The 26,613-nt window shown below is 52.2% G+C and overlaps 2 protein-coding genes across 4 annotated transcripts in view; one reads left to right on the forward strand and one right to left on the reverse strand.

Annotated features, from left to right (window-relative positions):
- ADAMTSL2 (ADAMTS like 2) overlaps window positions 1-26,505 on the reverse strand; it is a 58,483-nt gene extending 31,978 nt beyond the window's left edge. Inside the window, exon 1 of one of the 2 annotated variants that reach the window (XM_065035670.1) lies at window positions 26,281-26,505. The gene's annotated coding sequence lies outside the window, so the exon portion shown is untranslated. The remainder of the gene's footprint in view (window positions 1-26,280) is intronic. The other variant, XM_065035666.1, reaches the window with a different exon arrangement.
- MYMK (myomaker, myoblast fusion factor) lies at window positions 260-7,992 on the forward strand. 2 transcript variants are annotated; one of them, XM_005512884.4, is made up of 5 exons: window positions 260-696; window positions 3,282-3,396; window positions 5,406-5,554; window positions 6,227-6,343; window positions 7,388-7,992. In XM_005512884.4, exons 1-5 carry the CDS (start codon window positions 562-564, stop codon window positions 7,532-7,534), a joined length of 663 nt encoding a protein of 220 aa, XP_005512941.1. In that variant the 5' UTR covers window positions 260-561; the 3' UTR covers window positions 7,535-7,992. The 2 variants fall into 2 exon arrangements, with proteins under 2 accessions (XP_005512941.1, XP_064891735.1); XM_065035663.1 differs by lacking the exon at window positions 260-696 and adding an exon at window positions 2,904-3,188 and having other exon boundaries at window positions 7,388-7,667.
- Window positions 26,506-26,613: the final 108 nt, after the last annotated feature.

The raw sequence follows: 26,613 nt of genomic DNA on the forward strand, positions 1-26,613 counted from the left end.
CCACCAGCTCCAGGTCTGCCCTCGCGGGGAAATAAAAGGCAGGTTTGGAGCTTGATGTGTATTTCTCAGGTACAGCAAAGGTAGCAGGATACATCCTGCTGTTTTAAAACCTCCCAGTACCTTCCATGTTCCGGTTGTTCCCTGCTTTGTGCCAGCGCGGAGCAGCGGATGGTGACCCAGGCTTGGCACAGGGGCAGCAGGATGCAGGGGTGGGATGTCCCCATGGAAAGCAAGCAAACCTGCAGCCCTCACCCTTTGCAAACCTAGGCTGGACACCCAGCACAAGGCGTGCAAGGGCAACATTCCCCTTCACTCCTTTAGAAACAGCCAGGGAGGCACAGAGCATCTGCTGTCTGGAGCCACCGGCTGCCTCAAGAATGTCACTGTTGGGGAGAGACGGGAGCGAAGGGGGTGGCAGCAGCAGCTGTTCCCTGCCCGCAGCCCTCCCGGCCACGCAGGGCATTTAAATTTTAAAGCACACTCTCCACGGCTGTTTTCTCCGCCATCCTTGTCCGGCTCACAGAGACCCCGTCCCGGGAGCCACCAGCCACTGAGGCACCCATGGGTTCACTGGTGGCCAAGCTCCTTCTGCCCACCATCAGCACCTTGGTCTTCCTCCCCACCATCAGCATCGCGGCCAAGCGGCGCTTCCACATGGAAGCCATGGTTTACTTCTTCACCATGTTCTTCGTGGCGGTAAGATGTCCCCATACCCCCCCTGCATGTTTCATCCCCCTGTATCAGGTCTCCGCTGGGAAGGACAGTTGGATCCCACCCAACAGCAGTGAGTGCGAACCCCAGAATATCCATTTTCAGTTTTTTCCCTCCATGTGAGGTGCTGAATAACTGATTCTTCAGTTTAGGATGTGCTAAGAGGTGGCCTTGCACAGACTTAATGGTGTTTTATGGTTGTGAGGTTAGGGAGGAGGTCTGGATGCAAATGATTCGCAATGTTTTGGAGCTGGTTTTTCTCTTTGTTTTACAGCTGGTAAGTGGCCATGCTGAATTTGGGGTTTAAATTGTATACAGAGTCTCTTGCTATGCTTCTGTCATTTTCTCCAAAAGCATGCAGTTGAATTATTGATTTTGCAATTGCTAACTGGTCATGGGAGCAATGCTGGAGTCAGGGGAGATTCTTCTGCACTGGGAAAGACTAAAACATGCTGCTGAGCTAGCAAAAAAATTAACCCTCCACCCTGGCAGAGTGGTTTGAAAACCTGTGTTTTACCAGGCTCAGAATCACCCTCTTGAATGGGAATAATGAGCTGAGAAATCAGTTGTCTCTACTTATACAAATTAATTAATATTCCTGCTCCTTGCAACAAGCTGCCCTCCGCATTGTGTCACTGCTAAGTGCCTCCGTACACACATCGATTGAGCACCTAAAGCATTATTTCCATTGGAAAAAAAGTCTTTTATTTATCTCCATGGCAATGCTCTGCTAAAGAATGTGAGGGAAATAGCCCAGCAACCGAATCAATATACAGTTTACCTCTTCTTGCCACCCATTTCATGAGGATTGTCACATGCCTTGTATAGAGACAGGGAAACTGAGGCAGGGAGTAGATAAAGCACCTTTCTGGTGTGAAAAGCTTTCCTGCAGCAGCAGGGCTCTAAACCAGGCCAGTCGCTTCTTCCTAAGGATCCACCATTTAAACCTCCAATTAAAGGACAATGAGAGGGAGGGGGTAAACTCTGCCAATTCCAGAAACACTACAGGACTAGTTAATAAAAAGATCCCAGCTGAGTCCCCCCTCCAGCTCCCTGGGGAAGCCAGACAGCTACGATTTCATTTTGCATCGGCTTTGTGTCTGCTCCACCTCCCCGAGAAGTCAATAGGAAAACTGGCACGTGTTTTGAAGGAGGTGGAACAGGTCCTCACCAAAGAGATGGAAGAGGCAAAATATCTGAGGGAAGGGAAGGGAAGGGAAGGGAAGGGAAGGGAAGGGAAGGGAAGGGAAGGGAAGGGAAGGGAAGGGAAGGGAAGGGAAGGGAAGGGAAGGGAAGGGAAGGGAAGGGAAGGGAAGGGAAGGGAAGGGAAGGGAAGGGAAGGGAAGGGAAGGGAAGGGAAGGGAAGGGAAGGGAAGGGAAGGGAAGGGAAGGGAAGGGAAGGGAAGGGAAGGGAAGGGAAGGGAAGGGAAGGGAAGGGAAGGGAGCTGCCAGCATGATCAGGGGTAGGAAGGGCAGCAGCTGCTGCTGTTGCCTTTCTTGTAGCATCCCACTCCTCCTCCCCCTCATCAGTCAGTGAAAGCACATGTCCATCGCAGACAAGTGCTGCAACGCTGGCCAGAAACACACTCTTTGTCTTCCACCCTTTCTCCTCCCTATGTCTGGGCTCCCCGAACCCCATCTCAAACAGAGAAAAGAATTACAGCTGTGGCGCGAACTTTTCTAGAAACCACAACGAGCCAAAGGACTTGCAGTAATTCCCATTATAAATAATATCAGCATCCCCGCTGGGCCATGACAGCCGGGATTGTTCCAAGGGCATCCTGCCAAGCAGTGAAGGGACTTCTTCAGAAACAGCGGAGCACGCTGGGGCTACCACGAGAAACCTCGCCGGGCTGAGCGCTCGGAGGAGAAGGCGAGCGCCAGGCAAACACTGGGAGCATTCTTCTGATTGCACTGGAAAATTTCTCTTGGCTTGGTTTGCATCTATGTTGCATGACAATGGGTGGGTTTTTTTTGCAAATAACCCAATCAATGAGCTAATGGGCAAGAACCAGCGGCTTTTAAGGGAATGCATTAATGAGTGAATTCCCCAGTATTCAGACTCTGGCCATATAAACCCTATTTAGCCTGGACAGTGACCTGGCATCTATACACATTTCATCAGGACACTCATTTTGAATAGTTTTACAAGGATCTTTCGCAATTACGACCATAACCTCAGAGTCCTCCTGCTGGAGAGGACATCCCCACGCCGCCCGCGTCTCAGCTCGAAGCAGCTTGGTCATCAGATTGCAAATTCTGGCAGAGACCAAGAGGCAAACTAAAGCTTGTCCACAAATAACTTGTACTAAGAGAGAAGAATGCTGATTCTTGAGCAATTTACAATTAGGAATGGTGACATTCTATCTCAAATATATTCATTACTGTATATCAGTGACCTGGCTGTATTTGAGACTGCTCTGTTCCTGGCTGGCCATCCTTTCAACAGCCACGCAAAGACTGTTTCAAATCAGTTGGTAAGAATGTTTATGTTGACTGGTCTGTGGGTAATGGGTAAGGAACTACTTTTCCAATGCTTTGCTTTGTCTTTGTATTTTTTAATTTAATAGATTTACCACGCATGTGATGGCCCCGGCTTATCAGTGCTGTGCTTCATGCGCTACGATATCCTGGAATACTTCAGCATCTATGGAACAGCCCTGTCCATCTGGGTGTCCCTGATGGGTAAGCACCGCTCTCTCAAGCTTCCCCCCCAGCACCATCCTTGGCAGGTCGGGCAGGATTTGTCACCATCACTGGTGGGATGGTCAGTGGGTGAAACCCCCAGAAATGCTGTTGCCTTTGAGCTGCCATCTGCAAGACTTAGCTCTGAGACTGGCCTTTTGGAAGTCATCCCGTGCTATGGTTAAATCTATTTCTGTCGGTGGGGTCTAGACACGCATAAAAACTGTCCTGAGTGGTGGCTGGGGGAGTTTGGCTCTTTGGAGATAAACAGAGCTCTGGCACCAGGTGATTTTTTTAGTGAGGTGTTCCTACACCTTAATCAGCTCTTATGCATGTCCCGACAACAACAGAATTGTTTATTTCAAATTGGCAAGTAACACATGTAGCCTTGTGCTTTAGTTCGAGGCAGGGCAGTGCTATGGGATGACTTAGTTTGAAACCTCACGTAGTGGGGAATCTCCCATTTCTCCTCATTTTCCCCATACTGAGCCCATCAGCTTGTCCTGTCCTGACTTGGGAGCACTAAGAAATGCAGAATGTGCTGGTGGCATGCAAATCCAAGTGGTTTAGTCAAAGCAAATGTATCTTCCTAGTTTCTCAAAAGCCTAGTCTGGGCTGACACGGAACATTAGATCTGTTTAGAAAAAGCAGAAATATATTTTTTCACTTCCTCTTTATTAAAAATCCCAACCTACTATTGCCATATTATTCAGTTTTCCTTTTCCCATATTTCCTTCACTTTCTTTTTTTTTCTCATTTTGTTCCTCATTTGCCACTGAAACAAGGTATAATAGAAATGGAAAAAAAAAAAAAAGACGGAACTAAAGAAGGATTAAAACTTCAAACCTATTATTTTCCAGTTTTGCCAACATGATTTTTGGAAGGACCTGAGTATTTCTGGCAGGAGAAGAGAGCAGGGCAAGGGCAGAGAGATGAGGGGACAGTCCCTTTTGACAGCAAAGGCTTTGCTCAGCAGATTCGGCCTCCCACACTGTCCACAGCACTTCAGTGCTCTCTCTGCTCGGCTAGAAAAGGCAATGAGGCGAATCATCTCCAAAGGGCATTTTCAGAAGATAACAGCAATGTTAGGGTAGGTCAGAGCCGATCCAGACACTTTGGCTCCTTGCAGCAAAATTCAACTTGATTGCTTCATTACTGCATTCAAAAACCTTGCAAAAAAAAAAAGTACAAATCCCAGACTGCAACGTTTAAAATATTGACCCCCGGGGAAACAACAGAGATTAAAATGCGGACATTATCCCTTAGCCAAACTCCCTATAAAACCACGATCCAAGGACATGGAAGGTGTGGTGACTGCAGCCCAGGGAAGCCTCTCGCTGTGGCTTGTAAAGCCCGAGCGCACATGTGCGGACGCAGACCCTCGGGCACGCTTCCCGGAATGCAAATCCAGGACAGCCATAACACAGCTGTGCAAGCTGGAAAAGCATGGAGCCCACTGGGATCCATAACTTTTATCAGTTATTACCCCATCCTGTGCTAAACAAAAGCCTCTAATAATTTACTCGCACCGGTGACTTCCAGCTTGCAAGCCTGCAGCAGGTGCCAGCAGGGACGGGCAGTACGGTCCCCACGGCAGCGGCGAGTGTGGTCCTGATGCTGCGGGTGATGGAGGATGCAGTGGGGGGAGCCAGCAGGTTTGGGAAGGTTGGAGATGTGGGATGAACCCAAGAGCTGACGGTGAACTCACCTTTCCTGGGTCGGGGCAAGAAAGAGAAATACAGGTGGGAAATCTCCTTTAGCCTCCACACACAACAGTGAACAAAAGATCTCTGAAATCAGCTCCTAGAGCTGCCACTCAGATGCCTCAGGACGGCTCGCTTTGCCCCTATGTGCCTCAGTTTCCCCAACTGTGAGGCATAAGAAGGGCAATCAGACATGGATGCAATGCTAAGGGTCTCAAAGGCAGGGGGGACAGACCCCAGGGAGGCTTTAGGGGAGCAGCCAAGGAAGCAGGGGGGCTGAGCTGATGCTCCCTGTGCTCAGTGCAGCCCTGGCAGAGTTTGACGAGCCAAAGAGATCGACCTTCGTCATGTTCGGCGTCCTTACCATTGCTGTGAGGATCTACCATGACCGCTGGGGCTACGGCGTCTACTCGGGACCCATCGGGACGGCTGTCCTGGCGATAACTGTGAAATGGGTATGTAGGGAAGGGCACCACACTGGGGATTTGGGGGATGCTTGTGGTGGGGAACATCACTTCTTCAGGCAGAACACAAGCAGCCTTTGTGATAAACGCCAGATTTGATCAGTCTGAGCAATCTACTACATCTCCTGTCCCTGCATTTTGAATCAGGAGGAATGTATTTATGGAGTTTTTACAGCTACTCAGAGGCAGAAGGGTCTGGTAAACTGCCCCGGGGCTGGTAGAAGAAATACAGTGATAAAATGGGAAGGAATCTGCCTGTAGTCTGCCTGAACCTGGCTGGCAGCTCCTGGGACATTTGGGGACCGTGGCGTGTGTCCCACACACAGCAGACGCTGTGACAGGGGTGGGAGCGTGGGGGGCAGAGCTGTTACTGGGAAAGGAGAAGGATTCAGTGATGGGACAAAAATTGCAGGAAGATGCTGCTGAGTGTCACAAAAATACAGTGATGCAAGTCCCAGCCACACATCATCACTAAGACACATCAAACTGGCCAGCAGCTAAAATCTAGTGGCCACAACAGGAAAACGATGGACAAGGAGAGGACTGAGAGCCAGTCTAGAGGCTTTGCCTGGTTTTATTTCAGCATTCATGAGTTGTTTGGGATGCAAAGCAGGGAGCTAAACCCAGGTGAATACACTTAGGGTGCTCTCTCTTTCCTCCCAGCTCCAAAAGATGAAAGAGAAGAAAGGGCTCTATCCAGACAAGAGCGTCTACACCCAGCAGATTGGTCCTGGCTTCTGTTTCGGGGCATTAGCGCTGATGCTGAGGTTCTTCTTTGAGGTACCTATTTGCACATTCCCTCACTGACTTTACAAGGTGTAAAGGATGTTACTGTGATAGGAAACTTCTCCCTTCACAGCGCTGGACAGCATCCAGCCTGGACAATACCCAGTTCAGGTGCAGGTCTCCAGCTTGGTGTGCCAGGGTCTGGCAGAAGGGACAAGGTCCCCCCACTTGTCCCCATCCCAGCCTCTGGCCTATTAACCATGGTGTGGGCAGATGTGACGGCAAGTGACATGCAGGGTGCTGCTCGCTCTCTTTTCCCCCCATTAAGTGAGTCACAAGGACACAGGCCCCGCTCTCTTCAGCTGTGCATGTCCTCAAAAAGGTTTTGTTGAATGCAAGCGGGGTTGTTTTGGAAACCGGGCACGGGTGACTTAAGGACACCTTGTGGAGCCATGGCAGGAACTGGATATAACCCAGGCATGACTAGATCCAAAACTGGCTCACGCCAAAGAAAAGCCTCTCAGTTGACTTCCAGGGGCACTCGATCCCATGTTTATAACCTTTTGCTCTCGCTGCTGCCCAGTCCGCCCATCCTGTGCTGTCCCGTGTGGGGAAGGTGGTAACCCCCAACAGAGCGGCTGGTGACGCCCGCGCTCAGCCTCACCATTACAGCTGCTCTGTGCATTGGGAGCTGCTAGATACAACCTCACAGTCATCCCCAAGGATTATTTTTCAAAGCATTTAGTAATTGCAAATTCTAGCAGAACATAAAAATGTCACTTAGCAGAAACTGCCTCCCCCCGCGCTCCGGCCTCTCCGCCGCGTCCTTTGCGGGGTAATGAAACACTTCATTCAAAAATTGGGAAATGTGCAAATTGGAATGTGTTAAATCCACTTTGCTTTCCTTTCTTTTCTCTTTTTTTTTTTTTTTTAAGGTTGGAAATCCTCTCTTCTTTGACAGCAAAAAGAGGCAGAAGGCTCAGAAATTCTTTTTCTATTCCTTTCCTTTTGGCTACTTGCCGAAAGTTAATGTTTTGCACCTAACCCCATTGCTCCCACAGCCCCGGCAGATCTCGCTAACGCTCTCCCTGTTTGCAGGAGTGGGATTACACCTACGTGCACAGCTTCTACCACTGCGCCTTGGCCATGGCCTTCGTCCTGCTGCTGCCCAAGGAGAACAAGAAGGCTGGGGGCACCGGGACCCCCGCCAAGCTTGACTGCTCCACGCTCTGCTGCTGTGTCTGAGCGGCCCCGGATGAGCAGGGCACTTGGTTTTCTGCTCCTGGGGTGACTGAGAGGTGCAAGCAAAAGCAAAGTGCCTTTCCTCAGGGACACCGGCGTCTTTTCCCACCAGCTCTGTGCACGCCCTGGGCTTTTCTTCCCTGTAAAAGCTTCGCCTTTCCATCGCCAGCCCTTGCAGAGGCTATGCTTGCTGCACACCTGGATTTCTCCCTGGAGAAGCACTTATCTGGGCTGTCACCTGTCCCCAGCCCTGGGGGACATTTGCATTCTCAGCCCATGTCACCACCTGGGCTGCCCGCTGCACCAGCCTGGGAGGACCTGAGTTGTCCCCTCCATGGAAATTTGCCTGAGCACATGAGGCTTCGTTTGCCATGTCTGATTAACAGAACCTGTATTTTTGTGAGATATTTACTATGTTATTTATGCGTTCTCCTGATGTAAATAATACATACTAACAAAAAGCTTTGCAAGCCAACATTTCTTAAGCGGTGCAAGAAATTTTCCAGCTCAGCTCTGCTCAGTCAAGGGCAGATGCCGGCCCCAAAGCCGAGCTCCAGGCACGGCCAACCCCAATCCTGCCCACAGCTCCCTCTGTCCTGGATGGAGCTGCAACATTGGGCACTTTGTCCTTGCAGAGCTGCCCGGGCAGCACAGGCAGCAGGTGCGCTTGTGGAGAGCATCATTAGTATGGAAAACACATGGAAAATGAGAGGCAGAGAAAAGAAGCTCCTGGAGGGAGGGGGAGGGCTGTAAGCTTATAACATCTCCTCTAACAGACTATTTACTATAGCAGAAGTGTATGATTTATTTAGACTGTCTGGGAATAACGCCAAGACTATATGTCATGGACAATTAGAGCAGTATCGGTATACAGCGATGTCCACAGAAAGCCCGCATTAAGCCTGGGTTCCTCTGGAAGAGAAATCCACCTCAGTCATTCATCAGAGCAACTTCCTGCGACGGGGCAACAACCAAAACTGGATGAGCTTCCAACAAAAATATACATGAATTATGAATCCCTGAGCATTCAAGAGTCACTGGCAAGCAGTGGCACAGCCGGTGCAGCTGCACGCACAGGCAGCGCTAGCAAAGACTTTTCAAAGGGTTCCCCAGCATCTAAAGCAACACAGCACACAGGTTTGCTGCAGCATCCAGCCCCCGGGAAGTTTTGCAAGGTGCTCTAAGGGTTTGCGTACAAAACTTTCCTTATTGTTTGTGTAAATAACTTTCCCCATTGTTTGTGTACAAAATTTTCCCTGTTGTTTGCATACAAAACTTTCGCCGTTGTTTGCACACTACTGGAGTACTTTGCCATGTGAGGGCTGCTCATGGCATCCCCAAAAAGCAGTCCCAAGTTCTCTGACTCCCTATTCAGAGCTGAATGCAAGAAGCACCCTGGCAATATATGCAAGTGTGCAGCTACTTCCCAAGCGGTCGCCCCCATGGGTGTCCCACAGGCAGGGCCGCGCTGGCTCTCACTGAGCCACCCCAAACGCATCTCTCTGTGTGTTACCCCACCCGCAAATCCTCAACGCTGGGTCTCCACCAGCAGTGCCAGCAGTCTCCCTCCCTCCGCACACCCTCTGCCACTCGCTGCAGCCGCTGATCAGAGGCATCCTGACCCCCCTGACTCATTTTTGTGATTGTTCGGCCTCCCCAGGACTGCAGTGACATGTAAAACCCTGCAGCAAGTCCTGGCAGTTCATGGGCAGCGTGGGCATGGAGAGAGGCTTGCGCGGGTAAAGCGCTGTGAGGAGAGGGGTTGGGTAACTGCAACGTGGCTGAGCAGAAGGGGAAAAAGGTTGGCAAACCCCACACAGACAAGGAGGATGTGTTAGCTAAAGCCCAGCTGAGTAATGAAAGCTGCTGCTCCCACCTGCCAGGTGTTCAGGTGCTACACCAAAAAAAGTAACCCAACAAACCCACAACTCAAAAAGCGTATTGCACACAATAAAATAGCAGGCATGGTTTCCTTTTCCCCCTGTCCCTGCTGATGTCCTAGGACACTGCTCTGACTGTGCAAAACGTCCATCCCTTCGCACCCCCATGCAGGACCAGCACCCGCCCTCAGGGCCGAAACGCAGCTGGACACATCTGGAGGGATCCCTGACATGGCATCAGCGCCCGCTGCAGTGGGACCGGGCACCCCGACACCCGCAAGGAAGGTGCACGGACCGAATTTGCTATCACCGGAGCAGGATATCCCCTGCAATACAAACGCAGGGAAATATTATAAACATTTACAGCAACGTAGACAAAACAGTCTCTTGTAACCTTTTAGCGCTGCAGAGAGCTTTGCCTGTAAGAGCTCTTGAGCCCCTGCCAAAAATTCTTGCTGTTTTCATAAGAGTAGGTGTTTTCGTCTAAGGTGCAGTCTGAGTGCTGTGACCTTTGTCATGTCTGCTACTGAAATTTCCTGCTTCTCTGTTATTCTCTTCTTTGGTAAGACGATATGAAACCCAAAACTTTTATTGCCCCTTTTAAAGCGTCTTTATAGCTCCCTGTCTACTTCATATACTGTCTTATTCTCGAACACTGGGATATTACTTATGGGATCCGTGCTTGATGCTGCAAAAAGCATTTGGGTTTCATGAAGCCCAAACCGCCTGGGCTTTTTTTAAAATCAGCCGGAGGGGGGGAGGAAACAAAAAAGAGAAAGAAACAAGGAAAAAGGAATGAGACGGGAGGGACCGGGCTTTCCGCTCCAGAGACCTTGGCATCTGCGACCAGCGCAATGGCCGAGGGCAGCGACAAGGAGCCTGGCCATCTCCCCCTGCTCCGCGGTGCCTCCCCAGGCACGAAATCCCCTTTGCTTTGTGTCTGGGCATGGGGTGCGTGCTGTCCCCACAGAGATGGCATCACACGACGTGCAGCAGCTGGAGCACATCTGTCCCGGAGCTGGGGGAGCTCAGCCCTGCTTGGGGAGCTCCCACACACCCCAGTTCACCATTTGGTTTCAGCGTCAGGACAGACCACATGAAGGATGCGCATCCCCTGGTGAGGGCTGATGCGAAGCCACAGCAGCCAGGGCAGCAGTGCTGAGGGTTCTGCTCCTGTCCCACTCCTTGGGCTGCCGGGCTTCGTCTCCACCACAGGCAGGGACCATGGTAGTGGGGATCCCCGGGACCTCGCTCAGCCCTGCCCGCTCCCCAGCATCCCCATGGTGGAATTAGTGGGGACCCGGCGTGCCGGGTGCTGGTCCCAAGGCTGCAGCCCCACCAGAGATCTTGGAGCAGACTCATGCAAGACAGGGTGGAACTGTCCCGTCCCAGGGGACACACATTTCCCCACACTTGCCTAAGATAAAGCTGGGATGAGAGGGGAATTAGGACCTACTCCTGCTCAAGGGGAGGCTTCCAGAGATGTCTAGTCAGGCTCAGTGCCAGCTAATCTTCCAGGCAAACTTTATCCAGATCCTTTTGGCTGCAGAAAGTGAAAAACTAGCCAGACTGAAACATAAAAGCCTGGTTTCTGCTGCCAGCTGTATGGGGCACTCCAGAAAATGCCTTATCACCATGTGATTTTGAAAGACCGCTTCAGGGTCGGGTTTTTTTCCACATGCTGCTCTTCCCTCCTCACCCTCGCACCACCATTCCTTTGCGCACATTCATGTGGTAAACCAGCCTGGACAGAGCAGGTCTGCAGGGGCAAAGGGAGTCACCACCGATGTCCTGCACACCCCTGGGCTCCACGGCCCTGGGACATGGCACAGATGCACTATGAGAAACCAGCCCCATCCCTCAGCCTGGAAAAAAAGGGGCAGATGGAGCACTGAGACCACTTGGTGTCTCTCAGCTTTGCACCAGCTGTCCCAGTCCCTTTCTGGGTGCTGAATAAAGTCTCCAGCACTTCAGAGGAGTCAGGGGACACCCAGGAAGAGCAGAGGGCGATTTGCTGTGCCTGGTGCTGCACTGCAGAAATGACAGGATGGAATCAGAGCAGATGCAACCATGGAGTTCAGCAAAGTGGAACCTCCTGCACAGTTGCAAAGCACCCTAACCCAGCACCACCAAGAGAGAAAAACAGCCATGCATCGGGGTTTTGCTTAAAACAGCGCTATGCATTGTCCTGGGATGTCTCTCTTCTGCTCCCCTTTCCTCTCAGCAAGATTTCCAACCAAACTTTCCAGCCCGGTTGGTGCAGGTAGGGCAGCCCCATCCCAGCAGCCTCTGACAACAACGGGGTATTTTCGGGGCAGGGGGAAGCTTGGCCGCAGCCCCGCAGACAGGCTGAGCCGCTCAGCTCCCGGGGGGAGTCGGGCAGGGAGCCCCTCGCACACTTGCAGGTGTCTGCTCCCCCGGCAGCGCCGGAGACGGATGCGGATGGTGGACTCGACCCAAGTGACCAAACCCGAGCGCCGAGTCCCCGAGCCGAGGAAGGGCAGATGCGAAGCAGCCGGGCTCGCTCGGCTCTTGCGGGGATGCTTTCACAGCTGCAAAAACCTGCTCCGGTCCAGATTCGGTGTCTCCAGCCTCCCCGCTCCTCCGGCGGAGCGGTCCCAGGGAGCGGCAGTCCAAGGTTTTTGGTTTAGGCCAATCTCCCAGAAATTCTGTCATCATGCAGTGCATCACGCACGCTGCCGGATCCGCATTACACAGAGGATGGCCCCGGGCCAGCACCTCTTAAAGTCAGTGGAAAAACCCTCCCTTGCTATGATGGGAGCTGGCTCAGGCCGCATGCGATCTGACAGATACCACGGAGCGAGAGAAGTTGTTTTAACCTGGGAATATCTTGTGGCCCCAAAGCTGCTTCTGGAGACGGACGGGGCAGCGTGTCTGCAGTGCGGGTGCTGCTCAGGAAAGCTCCCAACCTTGCAGCAGCTTTTCAATGAGCATTTAACGAACCGTCATCGTTATCTGATCCATGTGCTCCGAATGCAAGGGAACCGCTCGGGTTTCCAACTGCGCACATCATCTGATGCTCATAAAACGAGCTGATGTGTCTGGAAGCCCCAGACCCAAAGAAACGTTATTTCAGTGGGGGGAAAAAAAAGTCAATAAAGCTTTAAAAAGCGCTTGCAGGGATAGACAGGGATGGGTGGCTGCTCTCCCCTGCTTACCTGTGGTTTTCTAACAAAGCAAATGTTCACTGATAAAACTCACAGTCGCCTTATAAAGGCAGGATCTAGTTTGCCTATAAAAGGGAAGGTTTTGGGGAAATTTTACATTCGTCTCTCCTCTCTTTCTATATCTTTATTTGCATTCTCATTTTCACAGTAGTTGAGCTAATCTGAACGGAGCAGGAGCGAGGGTGCAGGTTATAATCAAAGTATCAGGTAGCACCTTCACATCTGGAAGGGATTTTGACACAAGTTCTCCCAGACTGTTACAGACAGTTTAAAAGCAAAAATCTGATAAATAGCAAATGTTTAACAAGTCAATAGGAAGCTGCATTCGCAAGAACACATGGCTCGGACCAGTCTAGCACTGCCGCATTGCCAAGGCCCTGCAAACACACACGCACATACCTGCAGCATACGGGGAGGGCTTGCCGTGGTAATTTTGCACAGAATAGGGTCCAGAGCCCAAACCCACAAGCCAGAGGCATTTGTACCTTTGAAAAACCTTTGCGATCCCTCGAGAGCCACAATGTCCTCCCAAGGAAAAGTGTCGCTGCAAGCAAAACCATCCCAACACAAAAGCGCTTGCAGTGTTGCAACCCTGCCTGGTTCAGGGAGACTTCAGAGCGATAAACAAACGGCTACCCGGAATGTGGAAAGAGGCATTAAAATAGAGCGAGTTATGCAAGGAGCAGGGAGCAGAAGGGGAGATGGAGGAGTAAGAAATGACCAGGAAAACCACCAGAAACCCTCTGGGATGCCTGCCTATATTTAAAGATAATGTGTCCAGCCGTCTTGCCAAGTCCCACTCATTTGGAGCTGGGCTTATGTTTTGGATTAATTTTAAGGCAGTTCCTAAAGCATCTCGCTCGCGCAAGGAAGAATTTTTGCCTCCTTCGCCAAGGTGACCTTTTAAAAAAATCTCACTCTCTATTTTTCAACCTCTCACTCATTTAAAATTGTCATCGCCCGGGAGCTGCGGGACACTCGGTGCAGACAATTCTTTTTCTGGTGCTCACCAGGCCCACAGCCCCAGAGCATCCTGGAGTGGGGCTGGGTGCAAGGATGGGGGACGGGGGAAGGCACCTTTCTGCAGATCAGAACCCTTCCCCTCTCCTGTGAGCATCACTTGGCCAAGCACTGAGAGCAGAAATCGTCCCTCCCTCAACCAGCAAGAGAAGTTGAGCTTGGATTTGGCTGGATTTGCAAGATGAAGTTTTTGGGCAGCTCCATGGTTTTTATTTAAACCAGTTCAACCAGCCATCGCATAACCTCATCCCATGAGGGGAACGCAGAAACTCAAGGTGCTTCTTGTGTAATAGATGCTGCTCTCTGCCCAAGCAGGTCTGGGATAGTGCTCAGAGTTTTGCTCCATCTCTGTCCAGGCTAAAGGAAAGACCACACACAAAACGGTTTCAGGATGCCAGCAGCTGTGCACAAAGCATTTGGTTTACATTAATTATGTCTGGACCAAAAGAAAAAAATAAAAAAAGAAAAAGAAAAATAGAAAAGAAACAAGGGGGAGAGAGAAGGAGAGCAAGCAAGCTGAGAAGACAGGAGGGATAGAGGGAGGCTTCTGCATCATCCTGATAAGATCTGCTCAGATCCCAAACGCGATTACAGCACTCGCCCTGTCTTAACACCTCCTGCCACCCCGAGCAGAGCGGTCCTGCCCTGCACGGCGCCTGCAAACACCTGGGTGAACGTGAGGCACAAATGCAGCCTGAAACCCTCTCGAAGACCCCGGTGGGACCCTTTCCTCCAAGCTTCGCTCCATGCTCTGCCTCCCTCTTTCTCCTTTTCTCAGCAGAAATGGTCCCAAGAAAGACTGGGGAAGGTGAAGCAAATGGTGCTGCTGGCGGAGGGAGAGATGCTGGTGTGTGCTGGGAAGGGAAGCAGCAAACACCTGCCTGCAAGGACTGAGTGACTGCAATGAGCTGCACCCCTGCTGTGTCCTGCACATCTCCTGCACATCCCCATCCCACATGGCCTCCCCCTGGCTCTGCATCCCCACTAGCACCAGGAGTGCAGCAGTCGCCGACCAAGGACCCTGATGTGACAGGAGCTGTATAAACCCTAAATACATCCAGTCTCTCAATGGCCAGCAGCGTGCAGCTCTTCGCCAAAACAGGTAACGAGCACTGTCAGGTCATAGCATCGCCAGGCAGCTGGCAAGAGTCATTCCACCACATCTCCTGGCGCTGGACGTCCTGGAGGGAGCACAGTGGCCAAGCCCTCCCCCAGCAGCAGCTGCCCCCTCCCAGCCCAGCCAAAACCTGCTCCCCTCCCGGGCCGTCTCCTTGCATAATGAACTTTCGCATTGCAGCAGCACCGTCTCCGCTCAGCAGCTCGGGGGGCCCAGCCTGTGCACGCCAGAAGCTGGACTGACCCATGTCAGAGGTGATTAATTTATCAGGCTTTTGGCACCCACCACTCCCCGCCAGAAAAACAATATCCCAAATTCCAGGCCCTCCCGCCCAGCAGATGTGTCTGCGGCGAGGGCGACCGTTCCAGCCCGTCTCGCAGAAGCCGCAGCGGGGATGCAGCACCCGGGACTCCCGCTCTGCCGGCCGCCTTCCCCATCCCTGCCATGCATCTGTGGGAAAACCTGCCCGGGAGCAAAATCACAAAATGCAGGGGATTTGCACTGGGATGCTGTCCCAGTGGGTCCAGCTTCTTGCCCCACATCAACATCCACGCTGTCAAACCACCAAGGAGAATTGGGATGGGTGCGCAGCTGGGGAAGGTGGCGGGATGTCACGCCACTGAGCCCTTGCGTCCTGGGGAGGAGCAGCACTGTCCTGTCCCATGGGTCTGCCTGGCATCTGAGTTTGAACCAAGCAGGCACTGATTTAAGGCCTAACTAAACTGGCATTAATCTGTATCATCAGGCCTTTAATGAACAGATTTTAACAAAGTTGTTATCAATCGCAGAGAGGGCCAGAAGACAGGGATGGGGCGCAGCATCACTGCAAATGCTCACTGAGCCCTGCAGCCCTCCCTGCCTCTATCAGGGCTTAAAGAGAGGAACGGAAAGGGCAGTGATACCATTCAGATGCTGCAGAGCACTTGGACACCAGGCAGCCAAGAAGCAGGAGAAACTTTTCTTCCTTCCCCCTGGCCCCGCCGCCTCCCTTCGGGTTTTGGAGGAGGGATGGGAGCCCATCGGAGCGCGGGACCAGCCAACCTCGGCCACGGGGAGACCTGCTGCCTTGTCTGAGCTCACCCTGACGTCAGGGTGAGGGGGGGAAAGGGGAGAACATGGGCAAACAGCCTCATATTTATCCCAAAAGGTCACAAGCGCCTTGGAAGAGGCTGGAGCTGGATCCCCACGGTCCAGAGCAGGCCAACGTCTCCTCGAAGGAGAGGTTTCACAATTCATCTCGTTCGTTCGCTGTGGCATTTTCATCACGGTAGTTCGACTTATGCAATTACATAAAAAACATCTAATGAAATCTCGGTGACACAAAACATGAACGTTTATGTTGGCCTCCCCGTGCCGTGGAGTTGATCTTGGCCGGGGCGTCCAGACAGACATTCTGCATTCTTCAGAGATTAAGCACTGAAACGCTCCGGAGAAACCCAGCTGCCCGCTCCCCCTGCAGCCGCACCGCTAATTCCAACCACATGCTTGCCGGCCGGGGAAAAGGAGCACGTACCTTAAACACACACACGGTTACCGCTGGGGACCAGCCTGGCACCCTGCGCAGCCCCCGCCTGCATCCCCATCCCCACCAGTAACCACAGGTCTCCAGAAATAAATACATGCACAACAAGCGCTATGGCTTGGCAGGTACAGTGTTAGGTATAAGTAAGGTACTGCAGTGAAATTGTTAATAAATAAGAGGAATAATGAGTAACGATGCCATGTTGCCCATGCAGCACCTCACCAGTTCTCCCAGTTCATCAGCCCGTGAGATGTGAGGCCCCAGCCAAAAATCGATGAGCCCAGGAGGCTCTGGGCAGTGAAAACTTCATCCTGTTTCGGTTCCCACCTCTCTCCTTTTAAAAATTCTTCTGTCTCCCATCAAAAATCAAGCTGATCTAAAAAAAAGGACAAGAAGGGGAAGACGAGGCATAGAGGACAGAGATTTTGTTCTTCACAATGGTGCAAGGGGAGCTGAGTGAGGATCCACAGCATCTCTGGAGAAATGGAGGGGATGGGGAGGGATGGAGAGGGATGGATGGGAAGGGGAGCAAATGCCACATCCCACTCTTGCCCGCTTTAACCGCACATGGACTTTGGGCATGTCACTGTGTCACCGGGCGATGCTGTCGTGGGTGACCACAGCACTGCCAAGCAGAACCACCTCGCTGGCACCAACCAGGGCACATCCCGCCACACATCCCTGCTCCCGCTGCAGCCATTCCCTTGTTTTAAGGCCCAGAGCAGTGACTCTGCTGCAAATGCCCATTGCAGTGCCCACCACAGCCTGGGAAACACAGCTCGTCCAGCAAAAGCTGGTCAGCTGAGGGACAGGGACCAGCACCTGCTCATGGGCTGGATGCAGCCATGGGCATCCTGTCCCACATCGCTGGCTGTAGCTGGAGCTTTTGAAAAGCCCATACTTGCCCGTTTTGCAAGAACACGGGTTCCAAAGTGCAAAAAACCCACCGAGGTACCCACCAGCCCCACTACCCTTGTTTTAAGGGTGCAACATTTTTGACATACTACAAACCATCGACAAAACAAGATGTCAGGGCTGCGGCTGCTGCTGGTGCAGGTTCTGCCAGGGCATGGGAGGGATCCAGCAATAACAAGGGGGGTTCAGGGAGCAGCAGCCCCCTCTTCTGGGTTGCACTGGGGCTCTGGCCCCACGGGCACATTGGCTGTTTGCCCACACGGGATGTCTTCAAAGGCTCGTGCGTTATTGCCTTGCACGGAAGGAGAAGGAAAGATGGAACGTGGGGAGAGAGAGAGGAAAAATAGCCCCTTATTCCACGTTCATCAAGGAAGCATCCAGCCGTCCAAAAAATTTAATGTCATATTTTAGCAAGAAAAACAGCTGTTGTGGTACTTTAAGGCCCAGCATATTTTGGCCAGGGTTGCATGTTGTGGATATTGGCTGAGTCAAGGTTAGCTGTTAAAAGGCAGAAATTCTAGACCCATATGAAGAAACATCGCGTTCCTTTATATTCAGATAATATTTACTCCCAGGCCTGTTTTGTTTTGTTTTCTTCTCCCTCCTGGAGCATGGCCTGGCCCCGGGGCTGCGGCTGCCCTTGGCATCACTGCTCTGCGGGCAGGGGGGCGGCTGCACCCGGGACACGGCTATTTGGGGTGATGGAAGCAACGGGAAAAGCGATGGGGACTCTGCCTGGTGCCCCTGACTCGAGCTTTGCCCTCCAGTTTCCAGCGCTGCCTGGCTTTGAGCCTTGTGCCCAGGGAGAGGCAGCAGGGCAGGGGACAGGTTTGCTGCCTGGTAGGGGACAACGGGTTCCCTCCAGTAGCACAGGCAGTTGGGGGGGGGGTTGGTGGCTTCTCCACAGGGAGGATGGGGACCCACGAGGTGGCCCCTGGTCTCACGGCACAGCACCCACATGCTTTTCGCTGCTCAGACTTGGTCAGACCTTTTTTCCCCCAAAGGGATAAAGATTCCGACAAAGCTGTAGCAGTGAACTGTGCTGCCATCAATCCCATTCTCCTGGCCAAGGTGCCGGCACACCTACAAAAACCCTGCAAAAATTGAGTGCAATTGGAATAAGGTGATTTGCAGCTTTATCTTTTCATAACTTTGTTCTATTAGAGCATATCTATGCTTTTTAAGCTATCACCCATTTAAACGTCTGTATCTAAAGCTGTTCTCCAAACTAGCTGTGCCTGGGATGGGCCAGTCCCCTCCAAAAGGTCTTTGTGCAACGGCAACATCTCCTGGGTCGAGAAAGGCGGGGTGGGAGGGGGTGCATTCACACCTCATGGAAATGAAACCCCAGAAACTCCCTAAAAACTGGACATTGCAGGAACTGAGAACTTCTGCATGGGGTGAACCCGCTGCCCCTCGACAGCAGCACCGTGGCTGAGAGCATCCCTGGAGCCACACACCCCAACAGCGAGAGCCCCCCCAGCTCTGCCGCCCCGCGCCCAGCGCGATGCCACCCAGGCTGGGAGTGACTCATCTTCTCGTAAAGCTGGTTTGCAAAGGAAGAAAGAAAAGCCCTTGCCCTGAAACAATTCCTCTGCTTTTGCCAAGCTCGGCGGGAGCAATCCACACTGTTCCTCTGCTTCTCCGCAGCACCCAGAGTCTGTGTGTCCCCTGCCGTGGTGCCACCTCCAAAGCCAGACCCCCCAGCTCCCACCCTGTGCCGGGGCTTTCCTCCCAGCACCGTATCTTACCAAACACGGAGCCACCAAGCACAGCCCCACATATTTCACTGACCTCAGACACTTGGATAGGGAAGGCTGCGGATTTAAAAAAAAAAAAGGAAAAAAAGAAAAAAAAAAAAAAAAAACAAAGTCCAAGGTGGAACCGCAATGTTTATAAAATGGGTCACTGAATTATACATAAAAATATTTTCCTTGTGGATGCAATTACTTCCTGGACTTGTTATTCCACAGATGCTTAAGTTCGCCTCAAGCAACTCCAATAAATGCTTTACAGTCTGCTAGATCAACAGTAGCAGCACTGGAGCGAATTGAGCAGAGCTGTTTCAAATTTGTCAGAAAACCACACAGTGTTTTCATGCGCACGTTTTAGAAACCCAAACAAAATTATTCCCAACCGTCGTGCTCCCTTTCCTTAACGCTTTTAATGGGTTTCACATGAGCTCCTCCAGACACGGGCAGAATCCCAGGGGCTTGGGACACCCCGAAGCCGGGACAACCCCGGGATGAGACAGGGATTGAGCGGGGACGGCACCTCCCATTGCTCTCCCGTACAAACCCTGCTCCTCCTCACTCCCAAATTGTCCCATCTCATCCTCCTGCATGGTCTGGCTCTCCCGTTCGATCCCCGGGGGGCAGTGGGATGTGTAACCAGCTTCAGAGGCTTTCCCAAGGGAAATGAATTTTGGGAGCGAGGGGTCGGGGCTGGTCCCACCTGCTGTGGTGGCTGCGGGCGGGTGAGGGAGAGTTCAGGGGTTCGGGGGGGACACGCCACGTGGGGTTTAAAACTGCGATGAAAAAACCCCAGGGGAGCTGCAGCAAAGCTGGTGGGAAGCGAGAGAAGCTGAAGCACTGGCTAGCTGGTTCCCAGCGTGGGCACAGTCTGGATGCAACAGTTTTCCCCCATGGCAGGGACATTATTGCATTTTTTTCACCTCTATCCAGCCACTGATTTACGCAAAATTCAGAGACACTGAGGCCATGGAGATGTGTAAAGATTTTTTCATTTTTAGTGCGTGTAAAGCTCAGCACAAAGGTCCTTGAATAAAATCCTGATCCATCTGGTGCATTTTGATCTTCAAAACCTCAAAGTTAGATTCGTTTAAGAGCAATTAAAAATATTTAGTGCCACTTGCAATGACCTTGAATGGGAAAGCAACTGAGGGCTGAGGTGTTGGGGAACACCCCAGGATCACGGGGCAGAGTGCTGCTATGCCAATAAAATAAATGAATATCTGCCCAGGAACACTCAAGATTCACCCCAGGACTAACAGGTGGCTGTAACAAGATTATCCCGTTAACAGATCGCCAGTGGAGCAGAAATGTGCTTTCAGGTCCCAGCTTTCACTCCAATTTCATCCACGAGATTTTCTCTCGGCAGGATAAATGGGTTAAGAGGTGCCTGCAAAAATGGACTTATAAAAAGCTCCTTATTCTCCTGCTTCAAGGATGCAGCTGCCTCCTGTTCCCCCTTGTATGGGAATCCAAGCTCATCTTTGCTTTTTCATAGCCCATCGGGGCAACCCTGCTCCTCTCTGCCGGTGGCCGATGGCATTCGGACGCCAGCCTGCCTGTCACGGTGTCACAGCACCGGGGGGACATGGCCCTGTCCCCATCCCTTGTCCCACGGGCAGCTGGTAATGACAAGGTCTCAGCAGATGATGCACAGTGGGAAAGTCCCATGGAACCCGAGAGAGCATCATCCTCCTCAGCAAGGACACCTCACAGGCTGCAAGCCCCAAATTCCCAGCGAGACAAACCTTTTATGAGCAATTTCACCCCACCATTGGTGGAAAGCGCTTTGCCAAAGGGAAAGAGACGGGTTTCCCTCTGCCCAGCCCAGGGATGGGGACAGGGACAGTGTCCCCACAGCCGAGCTGCACAACCAGCACAGCACTTCCCACCTCAGAGGTTAAACCAAGGGCCCCACAGGGAAACACACTGGCATTTTTATTTGGGATTAAGTCCCAGCACATCTTAATTTTCCAATTCAACTGCTGCTGAAAAGAAACATAAAATAAAACAAGCACCATTGGTGGGGAGGGAGGGAGAAGGCAGCACTGGGTCTGCCCACAGCCCTGAATTAGCTGCAGAAAAACATTAACGTTCCTGTGCTGGCTCCCGGCCAAGGGACAGAGCGATTCAGGAGACGGCAACACAACACAAGTGGGGTCTGCAGGTCCTGGTGCCAGAGCCAGAGTGCAAAACCCTGGGACAATGGCTGTGGCAGGGGGAGAGCAGGAGACCTGCACCCTGCTCCTGGAGACGGCCCCAAGGGGCTTTTAAATGCCACCAGCATTTTTCTTCCTAAGGCAAATGGGTTGGAAAATGCCTTGCAAGAGGTGATGTATTTTATGGGGGACAGCTCCAGGTCCCCAAGCCAGGGACGCCCAGGTCGGAGGGGTCAGATCCTGCCTCCTGATGTCCAAGTCACTGTGGTGGAACACGAGGAAGAAATCTTTTACACTGAGGGTGGTGAGAGCCTGTCCCAGGTTGGCCAGAGAGGTGGTGGATGAACCATCCCTGGAGACATCCCAGGCCAGGCTGGACGGGGGTTTTAAGCAACCTGAGCTGGTGAAGATGTCCCTGCTCATGGCAGGGGTGGCACTGGATGAGCTTTGAAGGTCCATTTAACCCAAACTGTTCCATGAATCTATGATTTGAGGATGATGGGCAGGATAGCACAGAGGCAAGGACTGAGCACAGCATCCCACAGAGCGTCTGGAATACCCCATGCCAGCCCTTACTGCAAACATGCATCAACTCAGGTGCCTCCCAATCCGCAGCACGCCACTGCAGACCCCCAGCACCCCACTGTGGACCCATCAACATCCCATTACAGACCCTGCACCCCATTACAGACCCCCAGCACCCCTCGCAGCACCCATCCAAACCCTGGCCGTGGCTCAGCCTGGCTGCCGGCACAGTATAATTACCCTGGCCTGTACCCTGGTATCCACCGACCGCCCCACCCCTCCTGATTTTGCCATTTGCCGGGCGCGGGAGGCAGCGTGCCGCGCTCAGCGCCGGCGAGGGCTCCAATCTGTTCCTCATTAGGAGGGCAGACAGCCCAGCGCGGGAGTCTGAGCCCTAATCTCCTTTCCAGTTGGTATCCGTCAGCAGATGTACAACAAGTGGTTGGATATTTTAGCGGGCATGTGTGTGTGTGTGTGACAGAGCCGTTCGAGCTTTTTTCTGGTTTGTTTTTTCCAGCTGGAGGAGGGGGATGAAATGCGGCGGCTCGAGCCGAAGCTTTGCCGGTCGCACGCGGAGCCCAAGGGCAGGTCCCGGCGCAGCCACACGGCTGCCAGCTCCGCTCCGCTCCGCCGCCGGGGTGGGTTATTTTACCAAGGTCTTTCTTGGAAGAAGCGGTGATGAAGTTAACAGCCTGTGAGCCATAATTGGCTCACATTAAATCAAGGAAATGATATGTTTTGTTTTGCCCTTTAAAAAAAAAAATAAAATTAAAAAGCATATTAAACAGGAAAAAAATGCACACAGCCAAGGAAGGAGCAGGCAGCAGCACTCAGGAATTTGGGGAAAGATTTGTGTCCCAAGGCATAAAGAAATCTACTCCTTGCCATCAGAGAAAAGCAGCTTCACTGCAAATACACAGTAGAAATGCCCATGGGTCAGCAAGAGGGGAACCAAAAAACCCAAGTTGTGCCACCACAGCAGGCAGCACCTCGAATGCTGTCCCGTCAGGTCACACTAAAACCAAACAACCCAAAAATTCTTTAAAAGTTCTTCTTGATAGTTGTTTGGTTTATCTCACCACCTCTCAACCACCACAGGGTGTCAAAAACCTTGTTGCTGCCTTAACATGGCTCTGAATATACAGGATATTTCAGAAGGGAAACTTTCTCGTGCTTGTTCTTTAAACTCTATTTTTAGCCCCTGTGCCTACGGGGTGACGGCAGAACCGTCCTCCCAAGACTGCAGGTCACCTAAGTTGTCAGCTCTCAGCACAGATAAGGTCCAGCCCCTAAAGCTTGACCCAGCGACAGCCTAGCAAGGCTCGGCTTTAGCAAGCTCCCACAGTTGCTGAGGTGCAGCCTGTGCTCACCGTGTTTTTTCCCATCCCCACGAGCAACAAGTGCTGCTGCTTCACAGCACCCATGTCCCCTCCTGGCTTGGTACTGGGGCACCAAAAGCCACCGGGGCTGCAGCCACATCCCAGCTCATCCTGCCCAGAGCTGGACTTTGTGGAAAACCTGACCTGTTTTCCTGTCACAACATCCTTGGGGATGCTCAGCCCCTGCTTTGCTGCGGTGTCGCTGCACAGATGTCCCTGCACAAAGATCAACCACATCACCCAAGCAAGGCCAGAAGTAAATGGGTGCAAGGACCACAGGGACCAGCTCCAAGCAGCTCTCCTGCGAGCCACCACAGCCCTGGGGAAATTCGGGCTCTGGTATATCATGGTCCTGCCCTGTCTGACCCTGCTCCCACCATGGCCACCCAAAAGCTGCAGCAGGAGATGGAGCGAGGGACGAAGCCACCACATCGCATGCAAAGGGTTGGGAAGCTGTGATCTGCCCCACATCCCCTTTTTATCCACCACCTCAGTTTCACTTGTACCTGCGGACACTGGAAGCTGTGGGTTGCGAGATTTCACGTGACCTGAAAAAAACCCCACAAGCAGAAAAAAACCCCATCCTGCTTTTGGTAAATCCCACACCCAGCTGAAGATCACACACAGATCTTCCAGCTCATCCTGGCTTCTGGGTTAGCCAGGTTGGAAACGGGACACCAAAATCCCTTGCTGTTAGCATGGGGGATGAACAAGTCTTTTACTTGCATGGCAACCAGGAAACCCCCCAAATGCAACCCTTTTCCAATTTAAAAACAACAAAAAAGCCCTCAATGGGAAATTCTAATTTTCTTTGGAAATGTCATTTCCAAATGGCACATGAGAAATCATGCTCTAACCTAGCGCTGCTGACAGGCAAATATTTATCCCCACGAAATTTCCACATAAAACTATCACTTTTGTCAGTAGTTCTGGACACCAGGAGCAGAAGGGGGAGGCAGCAAGAGGGGAGCCAGGAGGCACAGGGACCCCTGCCCGGGTGTCAGAGCCACAGGCGGCTGAAAGCCCCCCGAACAGATCGCTGCAAACACAATGGGTCTCCTCAAGACTCATTTTGAGGCAAGATGCAGCCTTTTCCAACACTTTCATAGTACTTTTTTTTTCAAAACGAGCTGTACCATTTTTTCCAATACATTAAACTGATATAAGTCTCTGCTCCCAAGCCCCGCAGCACTTCATCATTCAGCACCGCTGCTCTCGCCCATGTCAGAGCGGAGCAGATCCTGTCCGACATACATTTCTCAGTCTATTAGGTAGAGTTATTCTTTTGCTCTGTGTTTTGATACTTAGAAAGCCATTACCATCCCTCGCATGCACATCCATCATCGGGGCTTCAAACTCCAGCAAGTCCCACAAAACTATTTTCCACTCACCATGCAGCCTGCCAGGCTCTGTTCTTCTACTCTGCGTTGCTTCATCCATCGAAAGACATTTCAGCAAGTTCTGAGGCCAACAAAATAAACAGATGGCAGCCTGAAAAGGTGGTGATTTATTTCTGCAAGGGGGGAGCGGGATGAGGGATACAGCAGGGGAGAGCTGACTCCTGTCTGCCTAGTTGGAAAAGCCAACCTGGGCTCCAGGCACCAATGCCCGTCTGGAGCCAGGGGTACAAGGCACAATTTTGAGTGCAAGGCACCGTTTTGTAAAGCCAAGAGGTCTTGGAAAGCTGTGGGGGGAGCAGCCGTATCTGCCTCCCCGCACATTTTGCAATGAGACTGTTCGCCATCGCACCTCCGCACTGCCCTGATGGCTCCTTGGCGTGGACCATGTGCTCCCCAAAATCACCCACAGAGCAGCACCCTGCTGTGAAACACCAGCTCCGCTACAGCCTTACGGGATGCGGGCGATGCAAAGAGAAGCAGCCCTGTCCCAGCCCAGGGCAAAGCAGCCCCAGGGCTGCCCCTGAGTCCAGCCCAGGCACTGAGCATTATTACAGCCTGACCCAGCAATCACCAGTTCAGACTTACGGGGAAGATTGATGAAAGGATACGGCCAGATGAGCGATAGAGACGGATAGCCTTGAGAAGCGACTGATTTCTCCCTTACAAGAGGAATAGAAATTAATTTATGAATTGGGTTAGTTAAGTTGCCAAGTGGCTTTGATGCAGTTTATTTTTTTGCATGTGTTCGTGATCTATTGCACAGCTGTCAGAGGGGGAGGAAGGTCCTGTTGAGCTGGAGCAATGCATCACTCCGGCCGAGGCAGCCAACAGCTCTCAGCAAAACCAGATTGCCCTTTAATCGGCCACAGGTTGGTTCACTACTTTCCCAAAACAGGCACCTCGTTCCTCCCTGGTTCACTCTCAAGGGCCTCAAGCCCCATTAGTTGTCACAGAGCTGGGGAGCAGATCAGGAGCCCCTTCCCTGTGCCGATGGCCAAGCACAGCTCACCACTGAAGCAGTCTTCTTTCACCTTACCCACCCCATGTGTGTTTTGGTAGGACCAAAGTGCAGAGCAAGGATGTGGTGCTCACCAAAAGCGAGTGACCAACCTGCCCAGGGGAAATTGCCACCGGGAAAGCGAATAGGCACTGCTAGCCCAGACACACACAGCAAAACGTGAGTGCGGGAGGTGGCCAATGGTGTTTGCTGAGGAGTGGATGCCCCGGGGTGCAGGCATGAGGTCCAGGTCAGCTGGAGACTGTTGTAACATCCTTGCTCAGACCAACACAGCACTGGAAAGTTTTCAGATGAGCTGGCCTGCCACCCAAACATCCCCTCGCACCACGACCTTTCTTGTTACAGCGAAATCACAGCCCCGAGTGCCTGAGTCAGCTGTAAATCCCCAGCATCGATCAGACACTAAATGTAGCACTTGGTGGTTACAGAAGGGGAACCAGATTGCACAGAGGGAAGAGCATAGCAGGTCCTGGCTAATGCTGAATCAGCACTGGGGCTCCCACACAGCCTTGGGGGTGCAGAAACTATCCCGGTTGTTCTAAAAGGACCAGGGACTAAAGTGAATGCTGAAAACAAGAGGAGCACTACAGTGGTTTAGGGAAAGACGTCTTTTGTTAATTAAATCCAAATGCAAAGCCAGGAGTCCCCCATCCCTTTCCTACAGGGTGAGTTTGGACCTTGCATCTCCCCCACACCTGCAGATGCCCCAGCGCTGCCCACTGAGCCCTGCGGGTTGAGGGATCAGGGCGAGGGGGCAAAGGCACCCATGGGCAGCTGCACCCAAGGCAGCAGAGATGCTGTCCCTCCCTTTTCCATTCTCATCAGCACTCCTCATCCCCCTCACCTGCCCCCATATCCCCTCCATGTTCACCTACCTCTCATTTCTTCTCCTTCCTCTTCCTCAGCTCTGATCTACACTGAAAGCCCGTCCTCAGGGTGGCTGCGGAGGCTCACACAGATGCAATTTACCCTTGTAAAAAGGAGCAGCGTTCGGCCAGTCTAACTGGTACCAGTTCCTCGAGAGAAGTGGCCTTAGCAAAGGGAAGTTTCTGCTGGTGGAAACGGTTCTGCAAACGTTGTCCCTGTAAGTGCCGCTGTCAGTGGTGGGTTTTGTGCTGATGGGGTCCGGGCAAGCACAGGGCAAAGGCTGTGGGTCACCATCATTTTCCCATGTCCCTTTGCCTGCTGGTTTTCCGGCCCCCCCAGTT

Source organism: Columba livia, chromosome 19 (genome assembly GCF_036013475.1).
Source record: "Columba livia isolate bColLiv1 breed racing homer chromosome 19, bColLiv1.pat.W.v2, whole genome shotgun sequence".
NCBI classification, from domain to species: Eukaryota; Metazoa; Chordata; class Aves; order Columbiformes; family Columbidae; genus Columba; species Columba livia.